The sequence below is a fragment of the Pogoniulus pusillus genome, chromosome 33, assembly GCF_015220805.1.
Source record: "Pogoniulus pusillus isolate bPogPus1 chromosome 33, bPogPus1.pri, whole genome shotgun sequence".
NCBI lineage: Eukaryota > Metazoa > Chordata > Aves > Piciformes > Lybiidae > Pogoniulus > Pogoniulus pusillus.
The window spans coordinates 4,004,000-4,027,018 of record NC_087296.1 but is presented as its reverse complement, the minus strand read 5'-3'; the positions used below and the strand labels follow the sequence as shown (position 1 = coordinate 4,027,018).

At 45.0% G+C, this 23,019-nt stretch overlaps 1 protein-coding gene across 2 annotated transcripts in view; it reads right to left on the bottom strand.

Moving 5' to 3' along the window:
- Positions 1–4,300: 4,300 nt before the first annotated feature.
- The window catches only part of AFG1L (AFG1 like ATPase), a 49,485-nt gene continuing 30,766 nt past the window's right edge, over positions 4,301–23,019 (bottom strand). Inside the window, exons 8-13 of one of the 2 annotated variants that reach the window (XM_064170154.1) lie at positions 20,165–20,247; positions 16,643–16,713; positions 16,286–16,386; positions 9,283–9,423; positions 9,043–9,156; positions 4,301–8,003 (exon numbers count right to left, since the gene is read on the bottom strand). In XM_064170154.1, coding sequence (XP_064026224.1) covers positions 7,866–8,003; positions 9,043–9,156; positions 9,283–9,423; positions 16,286–16,386; positions 16,643–16,713; positions 20,165–20,247 — 648 coding nt within the window. In that variant the 3' untranslated portion in view covers positions 4,301–7,865. The other variant, XM_064170155.1, reaches the window with a different exon arrangement.

The window sequence follows — 23,019 nt, the reverse complement described above, 5'->3', positions numbered from 1 at the left end:
CCTGTGGCAGGAGGAGAGATCCCAACGCATGGTGGAGCCAGATGATGGCATATGATGCATGCGAGTACTGAGGTGCTCCTGCAAAATAGGATTCAGGCTGGCTTTCCTTTCTCGGAGCCAGCCTTTCATGCTGATTTTCTGCTTATCCTGCCTCAGCCCGGGTTCGCTGTTCTGTCTCGACTAAGGAACAGCCGTGCCTCAAGTCACTTGTCTGCTGATGATGATGAAAAATGCACCAAAGTTAGGGGAGAGGCAGCCACGAATCCCAACCCGTCTGCCCTCTCCTTCCGTCAGGAGCATCTCAGCCCAAGTGAAATGGTAAAATCTCTTCACAAGCAGTGGCATAACAGGGCTTTGTGCATCCCCCTTGCATGATCATGGCAGAGCAATGGGAAGGTGGGAGTTTGCTTTAAGCTCTGATGAGACACACTTGTCCCTGCTTTCAGCCTCTACTTTCCCTGTTGCCTACATGCTAGACAAAGATTGAGGCATCTTCCTACTTGAAAGACACGAGGTAGTAAAGCCCAGACCTACCTTCATCTCTGGCCAGGTACCCAAGGACATCAGAAGATTGTGACTGTAGGGCTGAGGCTTTTACAACGTCTTTCTCACTTGGAACTTAAGCAGGAGCACGTGGCATGAACAGCTCAATGTCTTCAGCTCCAAATAAGCTGAAAAAGGTGTTCTCAACCTAGAAGAGCTTTGCTTTCTTTCCAGCTGCAAGCAGTTGATCCATCAAGAGGCAGGTGGTTTACCATGTGATTGTGCAAACCTTGTTCCCCTTCCACACCGGGGCCCTTATTAACCTTTGATTCATCCTCACCTTCTTGTTTTGGTAAGCTTGAGGTTAAATAAACCTCAGACCAAACAGAGGAGACCTACAGGACTGCCAGGATGTTGAGCTGTGGTGGTGAATGGTTAAAGAAGAGGCAGCTGGTTGTGGAGCATTCGAGTTTACAGAAGGAAGAGCTGAGGTGGAGGAGTGAGGCTGGGGAAAGAGAACAAGGGAGGGTACCTGAGCTGCACCATAGAGCTGACAAAGGGCAAGCAAAGGGAAGGCAGGCAGGTCCCTTTCAGCGAGGGGATGCTGGTTCTCAGGCTGAACAGGAAAAGGCAATCTGGCAAGGACAAGGGCACAGCTTTGCAATGGTACAGGAGACCCCTGGAAAGACCATAAAATGAGAACAATCAATTAACAAGCTGCTGTGGCTTCAGGAAGGCCATTACAGGCAGACTGGTGTAATGAGCACATCTGATGCACAGAAGCTATTTAACCTTCAGCCCTGTGCCTTATAAAGCACCTCTGGGGCACTGGGTAAGACTGTTAATTATTAGGGTCAACCTTAGCAGATGGGGGTGTCCTCAAGCATGGGCTGCTGAGAAACACTCAATTTCTCCATGATGCCAATAACTGATTTCCTGCATTGTTCTGGAATTGACAGATTGGCTGCCATTAACCAAGCCTTCACCCACGGCTGTGGGAGCAGTGATAGGACACAAGGGCAGCAAAAGCCATTCCCAGGTCCTTGAGTGCACTCTCTAAACACACAGACACTGCTGCAGCAGCTTGGTGCTAGCCATTAGGAAAACAACCATAGCCTGGAGGAAGCCTAAGCAGACAATGACAGATAGTGGCTTGAGCAGATGTCTTGGTGAGGTCAGAGCACCATCTTCAGGTGCTCTGAGAGCAGAAGATGAGGCCAGTCTAACTTTTAAGGAACTGAGTATTGGGAAATTGGAAAAGAGCAGACCTGCACTCAGACCAAAACACCAATTATTGCCTTTACTGCCAAGAGTGCAGAATCTGTGTTCTGGGAAGAAAAAAAAATGATGATTCCAAGTGGCAGACATTGCACAGATGTAACAAGCCATGACTTGTTACATCGCCCACCCTGCAGGGCAAACCTCAGTGCTCTCTTAGTAGGTCAGGTTTTTGTACCTAAATGTAAACACCTTTTACCAGCCACAGCCTATGAAGAACCAGTGCCTTTGGAAACTGCAGCACAGGAAATCCCACGGGCTCACAGAGGGGTTCTATTGTTGATCTCACAGCCAGGCATGCCTGGGAAAACTGTCCCAAGCTGAGCTGTTGAAGAGTGGCACAGGACTGAGGCTCTGCTGGCCAAGCTGGCACATGGGCTGCACACAGCTTGTGCAGGAGAAGGAGATGGCCACATTACACTGCATTGCACATGTCTGAGCTTACCTGTCTGAGACTCTTCTGGCTGCCCTCCTGCAGCTACATTGAAGGAGACCAAGAAGAGAGAGGAGATGAGAGAGGTAAAGCCTAATAATACTGGTGGTCCTCAGGGATCATTGGGGATAGAGGTACTGGAGTAACTGCTGCCAGGAGGGTGACAGTATGTTCTTCAAGCCACATGAAAGACACAAAGGATGCCAAACCTCCCTTAGCATAGATGAAAGGACCAGGGGCTGAGGGTATGGGAAGGAGTTAAGAACAGCCACTCAAGGAGAGGCCTTACTGGGACTGCAGATGCACTTCGATGTGCAAACCAAAGCTGGGCACCAGTGGGCTGCATTAGGGATTTCAGGGGCTTGTCTAAGCTGCTGGAGAGGTGATGAGAGGGAAGCCCTGAGCACCAAAAACTCCCACAAGCTCAGTCCTGTCTCCTGGTGTGTATTGGCATTTTGGCTGTGCCACCACCCATTCTGCCCCAAAGGGTCACCTTCAGCTGTCCACCACAGGCTATTTGGAGGGGAAAGGGCTGACAGGAAACCTGTTAATAATATAAGCACAAGTGAGACAAAATGGGGGTCCCAGCCCAGTCAGAATGAGCATGGCAGCAGCCCCCCCAGCTTGTGCCCTGGGAGAGGTGGCAGAGCTGGGGTGGGACACTGCTTCCTGGCCTGGAATGATGTCTGCCACGGTTTTTCCCTGCAGACATCCTTTATCAGGCCAGCCACTACCACTTCTCCCCACAAACCTCACCTGTGTCCTTGGACTGCCACAGCCTCCCTGCTGTAGTCGTGAGCAAGGCACAAGTGCCCGTGGGAGAGGCGGCAGGGGGGAGGACGAGCCCAGGTGCACTGGAGCCATCCTCCCTCTGAAGCCGGCCAGGCGGCTGTGACTGAAATTTAATTTGCCTGCTGTGTTCAGTGGACATTTTAATCAGCATTTCCTCCAATCTGCTTGGCAAAGAGAACCAACTGGCAGCTGCCTGACTGAATGGGCTTTGCACCCAGTCTAACCTTCCCCATTGGCCGTCCCCGCTGCTGGAAGCCCTTCTCCGGCTCCCTCGCAGAAGCTTCCGTAGCGATGCCGCCGGCCCAGCGCAGCTCTGCGAGCGGCAGCCCCTTCAGATTGTCATCTTGCCGGACACTAATTGCTCTTCTCTCCACTGGCCTCCGAAATGATACTTTGCATCAGGTATGGAGCACAACCGCAGGAGGCTGGTCCTCTGCCGCTGTGTTTTCAGTAAGCTGCACTCCCCACAGGGCGCAGCTCGGTGCCTTAGGTGTTTGCAGCGCGTCTGAGCCTCGGCTCCCCGGGGAGCTCCGCCGGACACTTCTCACCTCGGCTACAGCAGCGCTCTGAGCAAGCCTGCGGGAAAAACCTCCGCTCCACATGGTCACGTTGTGACCTGAACATTATCCATCACCCTAGGTAGGGAAAGCTGAACAAGCGTGTTTGGCTTTGCTAATTGTCGGGGGCTGGAGGATACAAAGGAAGCTTTTCTCTCCGTGTCAGCCAACTTACTTTTCCTGGTTCAGTTAACTTCAGCTTAAACAATCACTTGATCTTTTGTTCTGTGCTTCATCTTTCAGCGCCTGTGATCGCTCTTAATTACTGTGACACTGAAGAACTGAGCGCTAAAAATATCTTAAGTAACAGAACGAAAGGTTTTGCTTCTTGCAAGAGGAGGATGTGGTAGAATTACACCACAGCTTGCAAAGGAATTGATCAAGCAAGCAATTGATTAAGCTTTTCTGGTAACCTTTCCCCATACTTTTATGGCTATTGTTGCCTGCTGGGGGAAAAAAATAGCTTAAAGCTGAGTAAGGGGAATTGTGGATAAGTGTTTGCAATTTGGCTTTGGACTGACACAGTGCGATTGCACTCAAAGAATTTGAAGTCTTTGCACTGGCAGCAGCACTTGAATGTGGGACTATAGGATTCACACTGGAAAAGAGAGGATTTTTGTAACGATTGAAATGAACAATTTCAAGCTAGAAGAGTGGATTAACAGAGCCAAGTAAACCCTTCACCCTGACAAAGAACTGGCGGGAGGACTATAGAAACTCATCCAAAATTTTACCAACATGAATGCAGAGTAATAGGTCAGTGAGAAGCATTTCTGTATTTTAATGGCACCCTTAGAATCCAATTCAATTCAAAACAAACGTTGGTTTACAAATACGTGGAGAATGCAGAAGGCTGGAGAGGGAGCAAGTGGCCTGCATCCTCCAGCTGCTCCATCCTCTCTCTGCTCTCGCACAAGGGACTGCCACTGCAAGTCCTTCTCCTCAGTGGACAGAAAGGCAAATGCAAGCACTGCCCCAACCCAAGGGTCATAAACTTCTGCACCTCCAGATCCCACACCTTGTTCTTCACATGTGCCAGAGCTCTCGAGGCCCAAAGCCAAGCAGCAAGGAACTCCGAGCCCAGGGGAAGCTGCGACAGACAAAGCTGTGCTCCTGTATCAGAAATGAGGTGGAGTTAAAGACTGAATGAGGCACTTAGTGCCATGGTCTGGTTGACTGGACAGGGCTGGGTGCTAGGTTGGACTGGATGAGCTTGGAGGTCTCTTCCAATCTGGTTGATTCTATGACTCTATCCCAAAAATGAGCAGCACTCTTCTGACAAGAGATGGACATGCTGGGGATTGCTCATCTCTGAGAGGAAATGGATCAGGAAGACATGAGAGACACATCCACTGGACAAACAAAACTGAAACAGCAGATTGGCTGCATCTGTTCATCAAGTATTTTGAAAGAGTCAAGGAAGCATGAAAATGGATATATTTTTGAGCAGAATTCCTAGTTAGCCCTTGATAGCTCACTGCTGCAGGATGCTGGAGGAGAAAATGGAAAAACAAAACAAACCTAGCATTGAAATGAGTCTGGAGAAGGAGCCAGTGCTTCCATGAGTAACAGTGCATGCCACCACTGGCCACAGTGCAGCCTCCTGCTTCACAGACCTCTGTGGATTAGTCACAGGACATGAAGACTTTTTTTCTGGATGCTCTTCTCAAGCACTGGATGCTTCATTGCTTGGAAGCAAGTTGGCCCCAGCTTGATACTCAGTATGATAAGTATTCAAGGAATGGAGAAACTGAAATGTTTCCAGTAGAAGGTATAGAAATAGACAAAAAAAAAATCACCTTTGTTAATAAAAATGTCACCCCCCTGGTTCCTTTGGCCTGGACTGTAAATCATTGCTGGCCTTGTGTCAGCAAGAACTGGCCAACTATCTGCCACTGGCATCCACAGGGAAGTGTCCTGCTGCAGCTTTGCTCTCCCATTCTCAGTATTAAGGGGTGCTGCATGAGGGCACCTGCACTGGGGTGCTGCAGCAACCCTCAGACCCTCCTAAAGCAGCAGTGCAGGCACCTCTCTGCCTGCCTAAGTGTTAACCAATGGCTTCCTAGGGGCAATTTCCCAGGCTGTGTGAAACCTGTCCCATCTGAATGCAGAACTACCTGGCTGACAGCAAAAGCAGATCTTCAACACTAACTACCTCAGATGAACAGAAAAAAGGAGCATTTCAGCTATGGTTTGCACTCAGCTGGAGCACCTCACTCTCAAGTTGCTGGAGAAATTAGTCAAATGAGTGGAAAAAGGATTCCAAACCCCCCAATTAGGGCTGCTAGCAGCAGTAAGCATGGAGGACAAGTCTAAACTGCCTCTGGAGGAGGACTCTTCTAGCAAGCTGAGCCAAATGTAGGACAATGGTCTGTGGTGCCTTGGCTCATCCAGGCAACCAAGTGCCCACCAATGACCAATGCTGTCTCCTCCTCGAGACAGAGGTAAAAATAAGCCCCCCAGCCTGATAAAGTAGTTAAGACAAGGCCTACCTCTTGAGAGCACAGACCTTAAACTGTGTGTGAACAACAGCTGAAAGGTTTATAAAATCTGGATTTGTTTTTCTTTATTACAACAGAAATTCTTCTGAAATGCCAGAAGGACTTAACAGAGTTCACTTTGTTAGAAATTAGACTCAAAATCACATCTCTTTAAAAATTCCTCAGTGTAGAAGGCAAATCCCAACAGGATTTACAAAGCCACTGAAGGTCACAAGAACAGGAGCTAAGGCTGCAACGAATCAGAAAGGACATTTGTCATTACAGGTGTAAGAACAACTACCTGAACTGGTTAGAGGTTTCATCACAAACCCCAGGGCTTGGGGGTTATTTAAAACAGATGCACACCTAAACAAAATCCTCACTACCAAGAGGCATGTGGTGTTTAGCTGCTGGCAGTCATTCTGTGACCCAAACAAGGAAACTAATCCACTGTTGAGTAGCTACCTCTTTTTTCTTGCACTGTTTACCTACTTCACTGAAGTATTTTCATCCCAGAGTCTCACCAAGCGCCTTAGAATATTAATGAGTGAATTCTGGCAGCACTCCAGTGTTAGCAAACAAGAAAGTAACAAATCCCATTTTATTCATAGGGAAACTGAGGCACTGGCATTATTCATCTCCAGGTGACTGCAGAAAGAAAACTCCTGGATCTTGATTTTCTTCCTGACAGGTTTCACTGGACAGACTTGTCTTCCCCCTGGTGAGATGGCTGGAGACCATGCTGAGCACTGTTTGAGACCTGGTCAGCTTTTCTTTGTGTTTAAAGTGCTACAAAGTAGGTGACATCTATCCAGCTATAGTGTCATTCAGTCCTGGAAAGGTTTGGGTTGGAAGGGACCTCCAAAGGTCATCTAGTCCAACCCCCCTGCACTGAACAGGACCGATTTAACAAGGCCAAGTGCAGCGTTCTACGCTTCGGCTACAACAACCCCAAGCAGCACTACAGGCTGGGGACAGAGTGGCTGAGAGCAGCCAGGCAGAGAGGGACCTGGTGGAGCTGGTAAATAGTAGCTGAACATGAGCTAGCAGTGTGCCCAGGTGGGCAGCAGAGACAATGGCATCCTGGCCTGGATCAGGAACAGTGTGGCCAGCAGGACAATAGAGGTTATTCTTCCCCTTGTACTCAGCATTGGTCAGGCCACAGCTTGAGTGCTGTGTCCAGTTCTGGGCTCCTCCATTCAAGAGAGATGTTGAGGTGCTGGAAGGTGTCCAGAGAAGGGCAGCAAAGCTGGTGAGGGGCCTGGCACACAGCCCTGTGAGGAGAGGCTGAGGGAGCTGGGGGTGTGCAGCCTGCAGAAGAGGAGGCTCAGAGCAGACCTCATTGCTCTTTACAGCTACCTGAAGGGAGGCTGTAGCCAGGTGGGGTTGGTCTCTTCTGCCAGGCAACCAGCAACAGAGCAAGGGGACACAGTCTCAAGTTGTGCCAGGGGAGGTCTAGGCTGGATGTTAGGAGGAAGTTGTTGCCAGGGAGAGTGACTGGCATTGGAACGGGCTACCCAGGGAGGTGGTAGAGTCACCTTGCCTTGTTTGGAGATGTTCAAGAAAAGACTGGATGAGGCTCTTAGTGCCATGGTCTGGTTGACTGGCTAGGGCTGGGTACTAGTTTGGACTGGATCAGCTTGGAGGTCTCTTCCAATCTGGTTGATTCTATGATTCTGGTGGTAGAGAGAAGCAGCTGAGTCCTCATGTCTTGAGCACAAAAAAACAAGCGAAGAAAGAAAAAGTGGTCCAGATGATCAAGTGCAATTACTGCTATTTCAGTTGTGCAAAACAAAGTTTCCCAATTCTCTGTTTTCACTTCTTGGTGATTTTATTTGGCTCCTAATTAGAACTCTTTTTGCTCCTGTCCCCATCTTGCCAGTACTGTTCAGTTTGCATTTCTGTAAGGCGTGAGAGAGTTCGCTGAAAGGCAAAGATCTCCTCTTCTCCTGTAAACATGGAGAGTCCTTTGGCAGAATCCTACATTAATACACAAAAACAGTACCACAGACCTGTAAGAGATGTAGCTGTGCTGGAATGCATCCTGCTTAACTCCTGAGGCTGGGTGCTTTAGAGGCTTTGATGACTTAAGACAGCATCATGACACCACAAAACTGAAAACTAACATCCAGACATTGAACAAAAACCACCTATTGCAGCTAGGCAGCCCTGTGAAGGAGCACAGCAAAACAGTCATCTGGCTTTAAACCAACATGTTAACCATCTGTTTGCACTTTGCTGTTGACTAATTGTATACTTGTCTAGAGAATCCATTTTAAAATCCATTAACTAAGTTATAGTGAAAAGGAAAAGCAGAATAAGTAACATGCAAAATAGTTCTGTTTGTGAGGGTCTGCAACAGCTCCAGGGAGACCTTAGAGCAGCCTTCCAGTACCTGAAGTGAGACCTGGGTGGGAAGGGGCTTTTAACAAGTAATAGGACAAGGGGCAATGGATTGATGCTTGAGGAGGGGAGATGTAGACTGGAAAGTAGGAAGGAATTCTTGACAGTGAGGGTGGGAGACACTGGCACAGGTTGCCCAGGGAGGTTGTGAATGCTCCCTCCCTGGAGGTGTTCAAAGCCCAGATTGGATGAGGGCTTGAGCAACCTGGTCTGGTGGGAGGTGTCCCTGTCCATGGCAGGGGGGTTGGAACTGGATGATCTTTAAGGTCCCTTCCAACCCAAACCATTCTGTAATTCTAAATAGTCCAGGAAGAGATAGAGCAGACTATCTTTTATTTCTGTAGTTTAAATGCAGGGGCTAAACTTAAATCAGTTCTTTTCCAACAAGACTGAGCAGATGTAGTGATTAACAATCCAAATGGTTCTATACACCGTGGCCTTTTCCTTGGCTATGAATAAAGAACAAGCTTTGCAAGGATGGGAGCCACAGCTACTCTGCAGAAAGAGCAGCAAATCACCAGTTAAACGTTTACCTGATTCTTCTTCCTGAAATGCTGCTCTCATGATGAGACTCAAACCCTCATTACAAAAGGGAGAGGATGTTAATATCATGTACCTGGCTCAGGTCCAAATCATCCATCAACACTCTGCTGTCCTCTAGCTCACCACTGCCATGCTCTACCAGGAACAAGCTTTGGAGAGGAGTCACTGCAGAACAAATAATGCGCACCTGAGAGGAGGAAAGCAGGGAACAGCATCAGCAGGTGGGCTTGAGAGAAAAGGGATAAAACACAGGTTTTCTCAAAAGCAAATGTTAAGTCACGGCCTTGTTTTTTACAGGAGGCTTGGTTCTCACCTTGTGCTCATAAAAGGTATCAATGAGGGTAATGAAACGCCGAGCTTGTGTCCTTTTTGCCATTGTAAGCAGCGGGATGTCACGAACAAAGACCGTGTCAAAACGCTTTGATATCTCCAAGTAGTCACTGGCCCCAAGAGGCTGAAACAAAGCAAACTGTAAGAAACAGAAGCCCAGGACAGAATGATACCTAATCACTGCGTCTTCAGCTGCTGCAGCTACAGATGAGAGGCTGTGAAGGCCTGATCATAGTCTTTGTTTTTTCTTTCTTTGTATCATAGAATCACTCAGTTTGGCAGGGACCTCTAGAAGTCATCTAGTCCAACCCCCCTGCAGTGAGCAGGGACATCTTCAGCTAGATTAGGTCACCCATCTCATATCCTGCTTCAGGAATGCACGTTTGCCCCTGCTGACTCAAGTATGTTCAGGTGCTCAGTCACAGTCTTCCATAGTTTAGAAAGTGGCTCTCCTGCATCCCGGCAACATTATGATCTCCCTGACTACCTCAAACAAAATAATTACTTCAAGCTATAGTCCACAGAGTAAAAGTCAACCTAAAGCATAAATCATTTGAGTAGCTCTAAGGGTGCTTTCCAGCAGCATTTTCAAACACAAATGCATAGCCTAGCTACTAACTCCTAAGTTGACCTGCATTTAGGTCTCCCAAGGGAAAAAAAATAATCTCAGGTTCTGAGCACTGCAAGTAACATGGAACAGACTAAAATACAAACGTGTAGCTCTTCCTTTGTTCATGGTTTCAACTGTAATGATGAAATAAAACTCATTTCTACTTGTACACCTTAACCACCAGCAAAGAAATGGGGCTGAAGGGCAGATGGCAGCACTGCTAGAGATTATGCTACCATCACAGGAACAGGAGCACCAAGAGAGCACCTGAGGAACAGGAGCACTGAAGCTCCACTGAGGAGCAGAAACTTTTCAGCATTGCCTACAGACTCTTTCTCCTCACCTTGCAGCAAACATCGGCTGGGTCCTGACTGCCAGCAATACGCGCTCAGATTAGGTAACAAGAGCAGAGGCACTTACCACTGTGCTCTGTATAACCCTCCCGGGCTGAAATTCATCTTCTGAACCTCACCCATTCACAGCAAGTATTTCATTTCAGTCAGTAGCACAGATGAAGGTATTACTTCTCCTGAAGTTGCTAATGAAGCTACAAATCCCCCTAATATTGCTACATATATAGGTAATCCTCTTATTAAAGTTTAGCCCGATTAAACTGGTCCTTCTAAAAATAACGGCTCCATTTGGTGTGTGTGTGTGGCTGCTGCTGTCTGGTCTTGTGTCACCAATTATCCACCAAAACGCATCTTCAGAACCATCCCACATTTACATAACAATTGCCACTTGTTACCAGTTCTTTCAGGGCCTGCAGTTTGTTCTTTACATCACAACCCAACATTAACAGAGAAGACTCTTTCCTCTGCTGTGCTTTTTCCTGCAGTTGTGTGTGTAAGGTAAAACCGTTGCAGATTTTTGTCCTGAACTCTGAAGGCAGAAGTCAGTATTTTACAGGCATCACACTAATGCAAAAAGCATTACCAGTAGCATGGGCACAGCTTCCTGACAAAGTGTTTACTCCACTCCAGCCTGCTTGGCTGAGTTCTCACCTTCATTTGGTTTTGTTTCTCTGTCTACTTAATGCATTTTCAGCTATCATCAGCTCGGTTCAAGAGCTCTCTGTGGACTGTTCTAAGAGTTAGCTGAATCCTGTTTCTATTATATATTCCATTTAATTACAGTATAAAGCATCCTGCTTCTTTCTTGACTTATCAATGACAAAGCAGCTCAGCTCTCAGGTTGCCTGAAGGATACAGGATGCTTTATATACATTATTTAATCTCACAACATTTATTTTCCTTGATACTGGAAGATATTCCAGGACCAGTTCTAACAACAACCTGAAGAGCTGGGATTGACACTGACTGCAGTTTAGTGCAGACACTCCAGCACTTCCTAAAACCAAAATACAGTTTGGAAATAGATTAATATTTACAACTTAAACATTAAGCAGTAGCCAAAAAAAAATGAAGGAGCTCTTTCTGTTGTTTCCAAAGAGGCCACACTCTTACCACTGATAAGGCTGAGAACGTGGAGCACTGAGGTCATGTTTCTAGATCACAGTTCAAGAAGGCAACAGAACTGGAGTTCAGGAAAGGAACAGAACTGCAACACTGCATCCAGTTCTGCTGCCCCCAACATAAGAGGGACATGGAACTCCTAGAATAGGTCCAGAGGAGGACAAGATGATCAGAGGGCTGGAGAACCTCCCTTATTGGGACAGGCTGAAAGAGTTGGGGCTGTTCAGCCTGGAGGAAAGGTGGCTCCAGGGAGACCTTAGAGCAGCCTTCAAGTACCTGAAGTGAGCTACAAGAAAGCTGGGGAGGGATCTTTTACAAGGGCTTGTAGTGATGAGAGGGAATGGACTGATGCTTGAGGGCAGATTTAGACTGGAGATTAGGAAGAAATTCTTTACAGTGAGGGTGGTGAGACACTGGCACAGGTTGCCCAGGGAGGTTGTGGATCACAGAATCACCCAATGTGATCTTTGATCTTTGATCTTTGATCACATTGGGTGATTCTGTGATCCACAACCTCCCTGGAGGTGTTCAAGGCCAGGCTGGATGTGGCCTTGAGCAACCTGGGCTAGTGGGTGGTGTCCCTGCCCATGGCAGGGGGATTGGAACTGCATAATCTTCAATATTCCTTCCAACCTAAACCATTCTATGACTAAAAAAACTAAGGCATGATCTGTGATGTAGCTGAATGGTGAAGTTCAAATGGAAGAAAGTTCAGGGCACAGCTAACTTGGTTGAGCATTTTTAACACACTGCCAGCAGTGCAAATGGATTGGAAAACTGCAAGTTACAGACAGAGATTAGAAGTTAATCTGAGGCTCATTAATAAACTCAAAATTTAATGAAGGAGGTAATTTCTTATCAAGTTTTACTGAAGTTTTCTGGTGGGGGTTAAGAAAAAAAAAAGGCATGGCACTGTGTAATTAAAGATCACATCTGAAGGCATGGTAAGGAAAGACTAAAATAAAGGGCAGTTTGGTTTTGGAGCCTCCTAACTGAGCACTATGGGCTGGCCTGCAACTTTAAAATCATTATTTTGTCTGAGCACTACTTGATTGTTAAATCAAGTAGCCTGTTTGTGAAAATCTTCACTAATTGATTCATTAGTCTTTCTTTGAACATATTCTTTGATGTGTGCTTCAGTTACGAAGAGGGAAGACAGCAAAAGTAAACAGAGCAATGATGTTTCCAGCAGCAATCACACAAATGAAAGCAACAATCTGAAAAACATTATGAAAGCTGCGAAGCCAGAGACAGATGTTAGACAGCAGTTGCCTATGCACCCTTCACAGTTATCTCTTGGATACCTGCTGTACTAACTGACTTGCACCGAGGCTTCTTCCCTCTCTCCCAGGAGCCTTCACCTATCAGCATACAGCAGAGTGGTTGTCATACACCACACACTTATCAACAACCTCAGTCCTGCTGTGTCTCAAGATCTCTTTTTTAATGGCTTTTCCAACTGTTTCTGTGGAAGGATTATGCTGAGAACCCTTCCCAGGTTATCCTTCAACTCCCATGCACTTCTGTATCTCACCTTTCACATCTAACAAGCCTGTTGTTTGGTTTACCCCTTCACAAACTCCAGGTTCAAAGATGTATTTCCCTGTCAGGTTCAGGCACTTGGCAGCTTGAGGAATGTTTAACTACCTCATGAAGAGGTGACAGGATCCACGCCGCAAAGTGACTCAACCTTTTCGAAGGAAAAGGCTGTTGTGAGCACACGTCAGGGCTGTGCTCCCAGCAGAGGGCAGCAGCTGCTATCCACAAGTGAGAGGAAGACTTTCAAAGCCAGTCTTGTGGGGAAGGCTCAGCTCCCTTACTCCCTTAGGACCCTGGAAGATTACACAGCGGTCTAAGCTATTTAAACTAGCTCAAGATTCAAACCAAACTATCACAATTGCCAGTCTTTAAACGCCATTTCAGATGGGAAGTGAAGGAAGAGGGCTGGCAGAGGGTGATCTTCCTAAGGCAACCATCAACACTGACCTTTAGTGTAAATGAAGCCACTCTGATGGGGGTGGCCAGACTTACCTTTGCATGGCTGCTAGACTATGAGAACGAGATTTTAAACCAAGTGTTTCCTTTTGTGGTCCCTTCTTTTTAATGCAGCTTTCTCAGTCTACCACTTTCTTTTTCTTAACCACCTCATGATGTTTGTCTACTTATCTACCATTAGGCAATTTATCATCTCATTTAAGTATATGAAGCACTTACTGGACTAAAGAATTTCACAAGTGTTTGCTGACAGCAAGCTGAGGAGAGACTGAGGGAGTTGGGGCTGTTCAGTCTGGAGAGAAGGCTCCCAGGTGACCTCATTGTGGCCTTGCAGTATCTTAAGGGGGCTACAAGAAAGCTGGGGAGAGACTTTTTAGGATGTCAGGTAGTGATAGGACTGGGGGGAATGGAACAGAGCTAGAAATGGGTAGGTTCAGACTGGATGTTAGGAGGAAGTTCTTCACCATGAGGGTGCTGAGACCCTGAAACGGGTTGCCCAGGGAGGTGGTGAAAACCTCATCCTTGGAGGTGTTTAAGGCCAGGCTGGATGAGGCTCTGGCCAGGCTGATCTAGGGTAGGGTGTCCCAGGCCCATGGCAGGGGGGTTGGAACTAGATGATCCTTGTGGCCCCTTCCAACCCTGATTGATTATATGATTCTGTGATGTGCTTCCATTCTAACAACTACTTAACTGGTTGTGTCTGCAACTGAAAACCAACAAAGCCCCAAACCTACAGTCTGAAATGCAAGCAGTGGCAATTCTGTCCCAATGCTTACCAACATGGTAGCTAAATAAAGAGAAAATGTAATGTTATCATCACACCAATATAAGAGAGTATCAATATAATCAGTCAGCTTCCTGAATCAAATGTGCTGCTGGCCCAGGTTAGAGTTGAATCCTCTACCTCAGGATTCAGTAGAGAGGTCACTGAAGTACAGTGCAACTTCGAGGTTGTGTCTTCAGGGAAGCAGCAGTGGGTAGGGAACCACAACGAAATCTTGATTCTAAGATCTCTCTTACTGTCTTCTAAACATAATGTTATCAAATCAATATAACAGAATATCAATATAATCAATAGCATCCTAAACCAAGTGTGCTACTGGCCCAGATTAGAGCTGGGATCATTAAACAACCACCTCAGAAGTCAGCAAGTACAGTGCAACTTCTAGGCTGTGTCTGCAGGGAAGCAGCAGTGGGCTGGGTTATCTCCCAGACTCTAATGTGAGGGGCAGGGAACCACAATGAAAACGTGATGTAAAGATCTCTCTTACTGTCCTCTGAATCACCCAGGGGGATGGTGAAGTCACCATCCCTGGAGGTGCCACGGCACATGGGGACAGGCCACGATGGTGTTGGGCTGAAGGTTGGACTGGATGATCTTAGAAGTCTCTTTGAACAGGAACAATTCTATGATTGTCTGCTTCTAGGGGACTGCCTTCAAATTCACTGGAGGTGACATGCAAGGAGAGATGTTCAAGAATCACATCCCACTGGTTTAGCAAAGATTTGGCAAATGTTGAGAATGCTGGGACTAAAAAGGCCTTGTATAGCTCATCCTATCCAAGGCACACAATAGTTTTGCTCTGATAGTGTAGTGAGTACTTTGCTCAAGTAACAACTCAAATCCCAGCTTTTAACACCAGTATTTGAATGGTATTTACACATTGCTGCCTTAGGACACTGCACAGGGCTGTGAGCCCAAGCACGATGCTGTATATAAGGAGTCCTGAGGACAGTCTGTGAGGGACCTAAGAGAGACTTTACAGCATCATTAAAATGATTGCTCTTCTCTCCAGGATTTGGTTTTTTCCCCCTGTTAAGTTCAAAAAATTCCTGCCAAGTTACAGCTTGGAGAAACAGGAAGGGTTTATCTCTCTCTTTCCTTTTTAAAGTTTTTCTGCTTCAGTTTTTCTTTTCAAACAGTTTCTGTGTCTCAGATTCTCCTTTTTTTAGTTTCTGTGTCTCAGATTCTCCTTTTTTTTAGTTTCTGTGTCTCAGATTCTCCTTTTTTTTAGTTTCTGTGTCTCAGATTCTCCTTTTTTTTAGTTTCTGTGTCTCAGATTCTCCTTTTTTTTAGTTTCTGTGTCTCAGATTCTCCTTTTTTTTAGTTTCTGTGTCTCAGATTCTCCTTTTTTAGTTTCTGTGTCTCAGATTCTCCTTTTCTTTACTTTCTGTGTCTCAGATTCTCCTTTTTTTTTAGTTTCTCTGTCTCAGACTCTCTTTTTTTAGTTTCTCTGTCTCAGATTCTCCTTTTATTTAGTTTCTGTGTCTCAGATTCTCCTTTTTTTTTTTTAGTTTCTGTGTCTCAGACTCTCTTTTTTTTAGTTTCTGTGTCTCAGACTCTCTTTTTTTTAGTTTCTGTGTCTCAGATTCTCCTTTTTTTTAGTTTCTGTGTCTCAGACTCTCCTTTTTTTAGTTTCTGTGTCTCAGATTCTCCTTTTTTAGTTTCTGTGTCTCAGATTCTCCTTTTTTTTAGTTTCTGTGTCTCAGATTCTCCTTTTTTTTTAGTTTCTGTGTCTCAGATTCTCCTTTCTTGTAGTTTCTGTGCCTCAGATTCTCTTTTTTTAGTTTCTGTGTCTCAGATTCTCTTTTTTTAGTTTCTGTGTCTCAGATTCTCTTTTTTTAGTTTCTGTGTTTCAGATTTTTTTCCATTTTAAGCAGTTTCTGTGTCTCAGATTTTTTTTCTTTTCAAGCAGTTTTGAGTTTCAGATTCTTTTTCTTCTCTTGAAATAGTTTTTTATGTCTGATTTTTTGTTTCTTTTTGAAGAGTGATTTATCCTGTCCCAGATTTGTTTTTTTCTTTTTGAATGGTGATTTTTTGTGTGTGTGTTTCAGATTTCTGTCTCTTCTCTTTAAAGTGTGAGAAGTGTGAGTGTTAGCTGCCCTGGATGGGACTGGGTACTCACTCTGTCACACAGCTCTTCAAACGTGCAGTCTGCCATGGTTCCACATGCTTTATTCAGCCTCAGCTCTCTGCCTTGCACTTTTAGAATCCTTGGTCTAGTTACTATGGGAACATGAACAAAGACTCAATCTTCTCTGGATAATTACTATAAAATTCATCTCTTACAGATAGGAAATGCATAGCTTGATGAATAATAGCACATGATTCAACACATAAATTAGACAAAATGCTGATACAATGACTGCCACTTGAGTGTGGCATCAACCCATATACAGCAATGGAACTTATTAATTGGTCAGTGGAGATTGGGCATTGTGTTCTAAATGTATTCTCTTTCAAGAGAAATTAACTTACGTACAATCATTTTGTTTCTGAGCCAGCTCATCAAACAACTTATCCATGACAGCCTCCACATCAGCTTCACTTGTGCTACAGTGAAAAGAATAATAGAATATGAAATTAATAACACTTGAAGCCAACATCAAACAGCTGCCTGAGCCTGCTTAGCTTTTTGCCCATAAAAAAAAAAGAGAACAGGATGTTACGCTCTAAATACAAACATTAGATTTAGAATACACTTAAAAGTAGAGAATATTAACTCTCAGGTAGATGATTCTGCCTTATTTGCATACACTGAAAGACTTCTGTGTTTTGAACTGTTTCCAGTAATGAGGCAATACAGGCAGAGCAGATCCATTAACACTATGTGTACACAATGAGAGGGGAAAAAAAAGGCTCCTGGCTCTATCTTGCATGGAAAATAAGAGCAGAGAGACCAGGCAAGGCAGTCAAGCACCTCAAGAAGTATCCTTTGAAAACTCTCAGGGGAGATTTTGTGAAACTAAATATTGCAGCAGCTTCCTGGGGAGGGTGGAAATCAAGTCAACAGACTGCACTGATCAAACAGTTTGCAAAAATCAAACCATGAAATCCAAAACACCTGCATGATCTCTGCAGGTTAGCAGCTTCCCTCCCCTCTGTCCTCAATGCTACATGGGAAAAGCTCAACCACAGGTAGTGAAAATGCAAAATACCTGCGTGAGAGATGAAGTTTGTATTCATCTTCCTGGTGGCCATAACAATATAAACATCAGTCTGATCACAGAGTATTTGCTGTCACTGAGTGGGTCCAAGGGCTAGACTTTCTCTGTTTCTTTCTTGAAGAAGAGAGAGAACATTTCTAGCTGTTTGGGTTTTTTTTTCCTCAGCTAAGAGTAGTAAATTAATGCTATGGTAGACAATAAACTAGAACTAGGGTACAAAATGGTTCACTGAAGTTTGTACAACCTCATCTGGTGTGAAAAGTCACAGGCTCAGAGGATGTCAGGGGTTGGAAGGGACCCAAAGAGATCCTCCAGTCCAACCCCCCTGCAAAAGCAGGACCATACAAGCTAGCTCAGGTCACACAGAAACACATCCAGACAGGCTTTGAAAGGCTTCAGAGAAGCAGACTCCACAACCTCTCTGGGCAGCCTGTGCCAGTGCTCTGGGACCCTTATAGCAAAGAAGTTGCGTTGAAGTGGAACCTCCTGTGTTACAGCTTCCATCCAAGTCTGGTGCTACAGATTGTGCTTGCACTCAAGCTGCATCAATTCACACAGTTGTAGACCTCCCCTAAATGACAAGTGCTGACCAGCTTGTTACACAGTTACTGTTCTGTTCATTAGGCCTCAAGCTCCTCCAAAATCTCAACAGCAGAACTGAAATAACTGCTTTTTAGCTCAAGCTTAACAACAGCAAACCTGGCAGATACAAAGAACTGGGGAGGAAAAACCCCACAATCAGTTCTAGAGGCAATTAACATCCTTGAAGCCTTGAGCAACCTGGTCTAGTGGGAGGTGTCCCTGGCAACGCTAGGAGGGTTGGAAAAAGATGATCCTTAAGGTCCCTTCCAACACAACCCATTCTAGGAACCCTCCCAATGAAAGAAGAGGATACAGACATCTCAGCAATCTCTGCCAGTCACTCATCTCATGTTTTACAGCAGAACACCACAAAACACTTTGGCTGGGTACTACTCCTGAGACAGACTTGCTCCTATTTCTTCTCCTCTGAGAGCTGATGCATAGGCACCACACTCAGCCTGTCACCTGCTACTAGCATATGTGTGCTCTCCCTTTCTTCAGCCTGTGCACAGTAGCAAAAGAAAGGTCCTCTCCACAGACACCAGAGTGCAACAGGCACAACAGGCAGAGCCACAGACAGGGACAGCTACCCCCACAGCAAAACAGAGCCATGGAGAGCAATGCTGAGGTGACAGTGGTGGCTCCAAACAGCACTTCTGAGCAGATACCATTAAACTTCAAGTAGAGTGAGGTGAGGATATAGAAAAGGGATCACTTCCCTTAAGTTCATACAGTCACACTGTGCTGGTTTGAGGCTAAGTGGAATATTTTAGTGAGAAAAATTAGGTGATAGGCTGTAAAAAGAAAACAGTGGTGATGTCTGCTTCACTCATAGGCTTGCTGAGATGTATAAAACCAAGAACACAAACAGAGATAAGACAGAGTGTGTGTCTCTGTCAGAGTGGGTGCCTGTGCTTTTTCTCCCTGCTTACCCCAACTAATTCTGCTTTTAACCCCCCCTGCCGATCCTCCAAACTCACCTTGCACATAAGGTGTACTCTGGGATAAGGTGGAGGGGTGGAAAGGAGGTGGAAGGGTGGTTGGGAGCCCTTCCTGGGGACTCTGTTGTGTTTCTGTATTACTTTTAACTTGTATACTCCAGTATATATCTGTAAATATCATAAGTATCTGCTTGTATATTGTGCTAAACTGTAAACACAAAGTTTCATTCCTTAACTTCCAGCCAGCTGAGTCTAGCCCCCCTCTAGGTGATTTCCTAAGAGTAGGGGGGTGAGTAACTCCCCAACCATCACACACATTATCTGAACACACAGAATTTGCATTTGATCTGCTTGCCATTTAGATTCTGCCACTTCCTCCCTGAAGCAGAGCGAGTTACCTGTTGTAACTCTACTGAGCAGCACTCCTCCTTCCCCACAAACCACCTCAACTCCTTACTTCATAATAAAGTGATGCAGACAGACTTCATTCCAAACACCTGCCACATCAACACCGCACCTTGCTGAAGGGAACCATGGTTTTAAAAATCAATATTGCATGCTGAGTTGAGAGATCCAACAGGTTATAAATCACACCTTAAGTTGCTGTTGCCTGCCTTGCTCAGATGGCCATTGATTAAATAATAACACAAGAGAAAAGATGAGATAGAAAAATCAACAATGCAAAGGTTCCAGGGTGCTTTAAACCATAAAAGAGAGGATGTTGCTAACAGGCAGAGAAATGCTACAACTGGGAACAGATTTCTACATGTATTTATTTGCAGATATAGAACAAAGTGCTAGAGAAATTTCCTCCTGATAAACAGAAACAATCTGTTCAAAACAGGAGGGTGTTGCTTGATATTTTGAGTTATTGTTTTTTTAATCCACAGCAGTGGAAACACCCAACATTAAATGCATCCTTGCCATTGGATTGCTGTAAATACTTAATTACTTAAATACAATAAGGATGCTCTTCTATTAGAAGAGAATTGTGCAATCTCTTACAAGAGGATATTCATCACTTTCTAACCATCTGTCACTTCAGTTCTCCAAACACCACACCTCCCCCCCCAAAAAAAAATCTAATTAGTTTGTATTCAGGCAGACATTAGAAATGATGTGAGTGTGGATACTGAAAATGTAATGAAGTTAATATCAAGGCATAATGGAAGGAGGTTTGCTGGACCAGGAGGCAAAAAAAGGAAAAGTCACACTGCTAATTCTGCCATACACTGTGCATTTCCCATTGGCTAGCAAATTATTGCCTACTAAGAAGGAGGGGAAGGATAAATCCCGTATCAAAGATAAACTTACAGGTAGTAGAGCTTTCCAGCAGCAGGAAGCACTCGTTTCCTGTAGTCTATTCCAGAATCAAGCTGGACTATGCTGCAGTACTTCTACAGAGACATAAACAAGAAAACAAACCTAGAACAGCTTTCCTCAAGCCATGTTAGAGAGGAAACAAACTGCTGTGCTAAACCATCAGCTGGACCAAGAGCTGCAAAACTGACATTCAGAATCACAAAATCAAAGTCTCCTTTGCAGTTAACAAGGCAAAGAAATAGGATGAAAATTGCTCATGCAGCCCAAAGGAAAAAGGAAACATCTCCCAAAGTCCAGCAGCTAGAAACTGAACACAGGCTGGGAGCGTGGGGAGTGAAACGAGAGGGGATGTTGCTTGCTCTCTGCACTGCTTTGCTGTCTGAGTAGTGCTTTGCTGGGGGAAGGTGTAAAGATAATTATTTTCACGTTAAAGAAGATACGTTTAGCAACAGAAAACAAGGAGCAATTGAAGTTTAACAGACCACAATCAGAGGCAACTGAAACTACTTCTGGTCTGCAGCTAAAATTAGTTTTACCTTTCCCTTTTCTACTCAGCAGGTTAAACACTTTTATTAGTCTAACATTAACTATATGAACAACATACATTGTGTCTCACCACAAAATGGACTGAGGCATAAAGGGGAACAAGCAAAGCTTTATATGGACTAGAATGGTTATTCATATAGACTAGAATGGTTGGAAGGGACCCTAGAGATCATCTACTCCAACCTCCCCATCATGGGCAGGGATGCCCACTCAACTAGATGGAGCTGCTCAGAAGGAATTTGTTTCATTATGTCCAAAGTTACTCAGAAAAGGGTCATTTTTCTCCCTTTAACCAACCTGTAAGATTCCAAGTCTGATACAGAGGTCCCTCTGTAGTCAAAATGATTGCTTCTATCAGAAAACTCAAAGCCAGCTGCATTAAAGGGTGGAGTCTTTTTGATTGAAGGCCTGAGGCCAACAGCAAAATTCTCACTAACCTCAGCTGGAGCAAGACTTTACACCCTCTGGCAAAGGGAATAGCTGTGCTTAGCTGTTATTGCTACCACCAACACACACAACTTATGGACATGATATAGCTAAAGAAGCTATAAAAGAAAGGGAAGAGAAGTTTGCAGTATTTTAGAAGATATACCTCTAACACCAGTTTCATTACAGCAATAAAACTTGGGTTTGCAGAATTCAACACCATTAAAACCTTTTGGCTTGCCAGGAGCCACTAAATTACTCTGCTGCTTTACTGCACCATGAGCTATTAGTTTATCATACTGCTCTCATTAAGCATTTCACATTTTCTGTGTCCAATTTTTCCAAGCCTCCTTGGGGGCCATTCAAATATCAACATTGGAAATGTCCAATCTCTTTTATAGCCACTACATCACAGGGGAGGAAAAAAACCAAGCACCTTAAATTTGAGGACAACTATCAGCAGTGATGTGAGGAACAATAACCCTTGGGAACAAATACCTGCAGGAGTGACTGTGATGACTCCCAGCACTCATTTTTTTGTCCTTGGCTAACTGAAGGTTCTCTAACTTAACCCTCCCACTTTTCTACAAAGATATACAGCTGAATAAATAAAGAAGGTGAGGAGGGGGAAAAAAGCATCCTGGAAGCAGAGAATCCCAGGAAAATCCATGTGTCTTTAATTCTGGCAAGTGAAAAAGCCAAGCTAATCAAATCATTATCTTGGGCTAAGGCTACTGCAAACACAATAGCATTGGTGCTACAATATTATTATAATCTACTCCCTTTCTTTTCACGAGAGCTTGCAAAGAAAGAGAATAACAGAGCAGAAGAAACAAGTTCCAGAGGCATGTAATAATATGCACAAGGCAGGGAGGATGGTTATGCTTTTCTTCAAGCATCAGTCTGGCAGTCAAGGCTAGAAGGAAGATGCCTGAATTTCCCAGCAAAGCTGCTGTGCTTGGGCTTTTCTTTGCCAGGCACTGAAGTTAAACATCTTTCTGTCCAAACAACACGTTGCCAAACCAGCACCTTTCTGCCTCAACACTTCACCCACCTCTTTCTGCCCCAACACTGTATCCGCCTCTTTCTGCCTCAATGTTTCATCCATCTCCTTCTCCCTCAACATTTCACTCACCTCTTTCTGCCCCAACACTGCATTCACCTCTTTCTGCCCCAATGTTTCACCCACCTCCTTCTCCCTCAGTGTTTCACTCACCTCTTTTTGCCCCAATGTTTCATCCACCTCCTTCTCCCTCAGTGTTTCACTCACCTCTTTCTGCCCCAATGTTTTTCATCCACCTCCTTCTCCCTCAATGTTTCACCCACCTCTTTCTGCTCCAATGTTTCACCCACCTCAATGTTTCACCCACCTCTTTCTGCTCCAATGTTTCACCCACCTCTTTCTGCCCCAATGTTTCATCCACCTCCTTCTCCCTCAACGTTTCACTCACCTCTTTCTGCCCCAATGTTTCATCCACCTCTTTTTGCCCCAATGTTTCATCCACCTCTTTCTGCCCCAACATTTCATCCACCTCTTTCTGCCCCAACATTTCATCCACCTCTTTCTGCCCCAACATTTCATCCACCTCTTTCTGCCCCAACATTTCATCCACCTCTTTCTGCCCCAACGTTTCATCCACCTCCTTCTCCCTCAACATTTCACCCACCTCTTTCTGCCCCAATGTTTTGTTTTCCCCAAGCAGTAGGTGAGCTCAAGTATTCTTTTCTTCATGCTAGCAGGAGGAAAATGAAATGCAATCATACTATTACACTTCTGCAGACTATGAGATTATGCAGATCAACTTTAGACACTCAGCTATTTAGCAATGTATCATTTGGTTGGGTGTTTTTCTTTTTCCTGGAAACAACAGAAA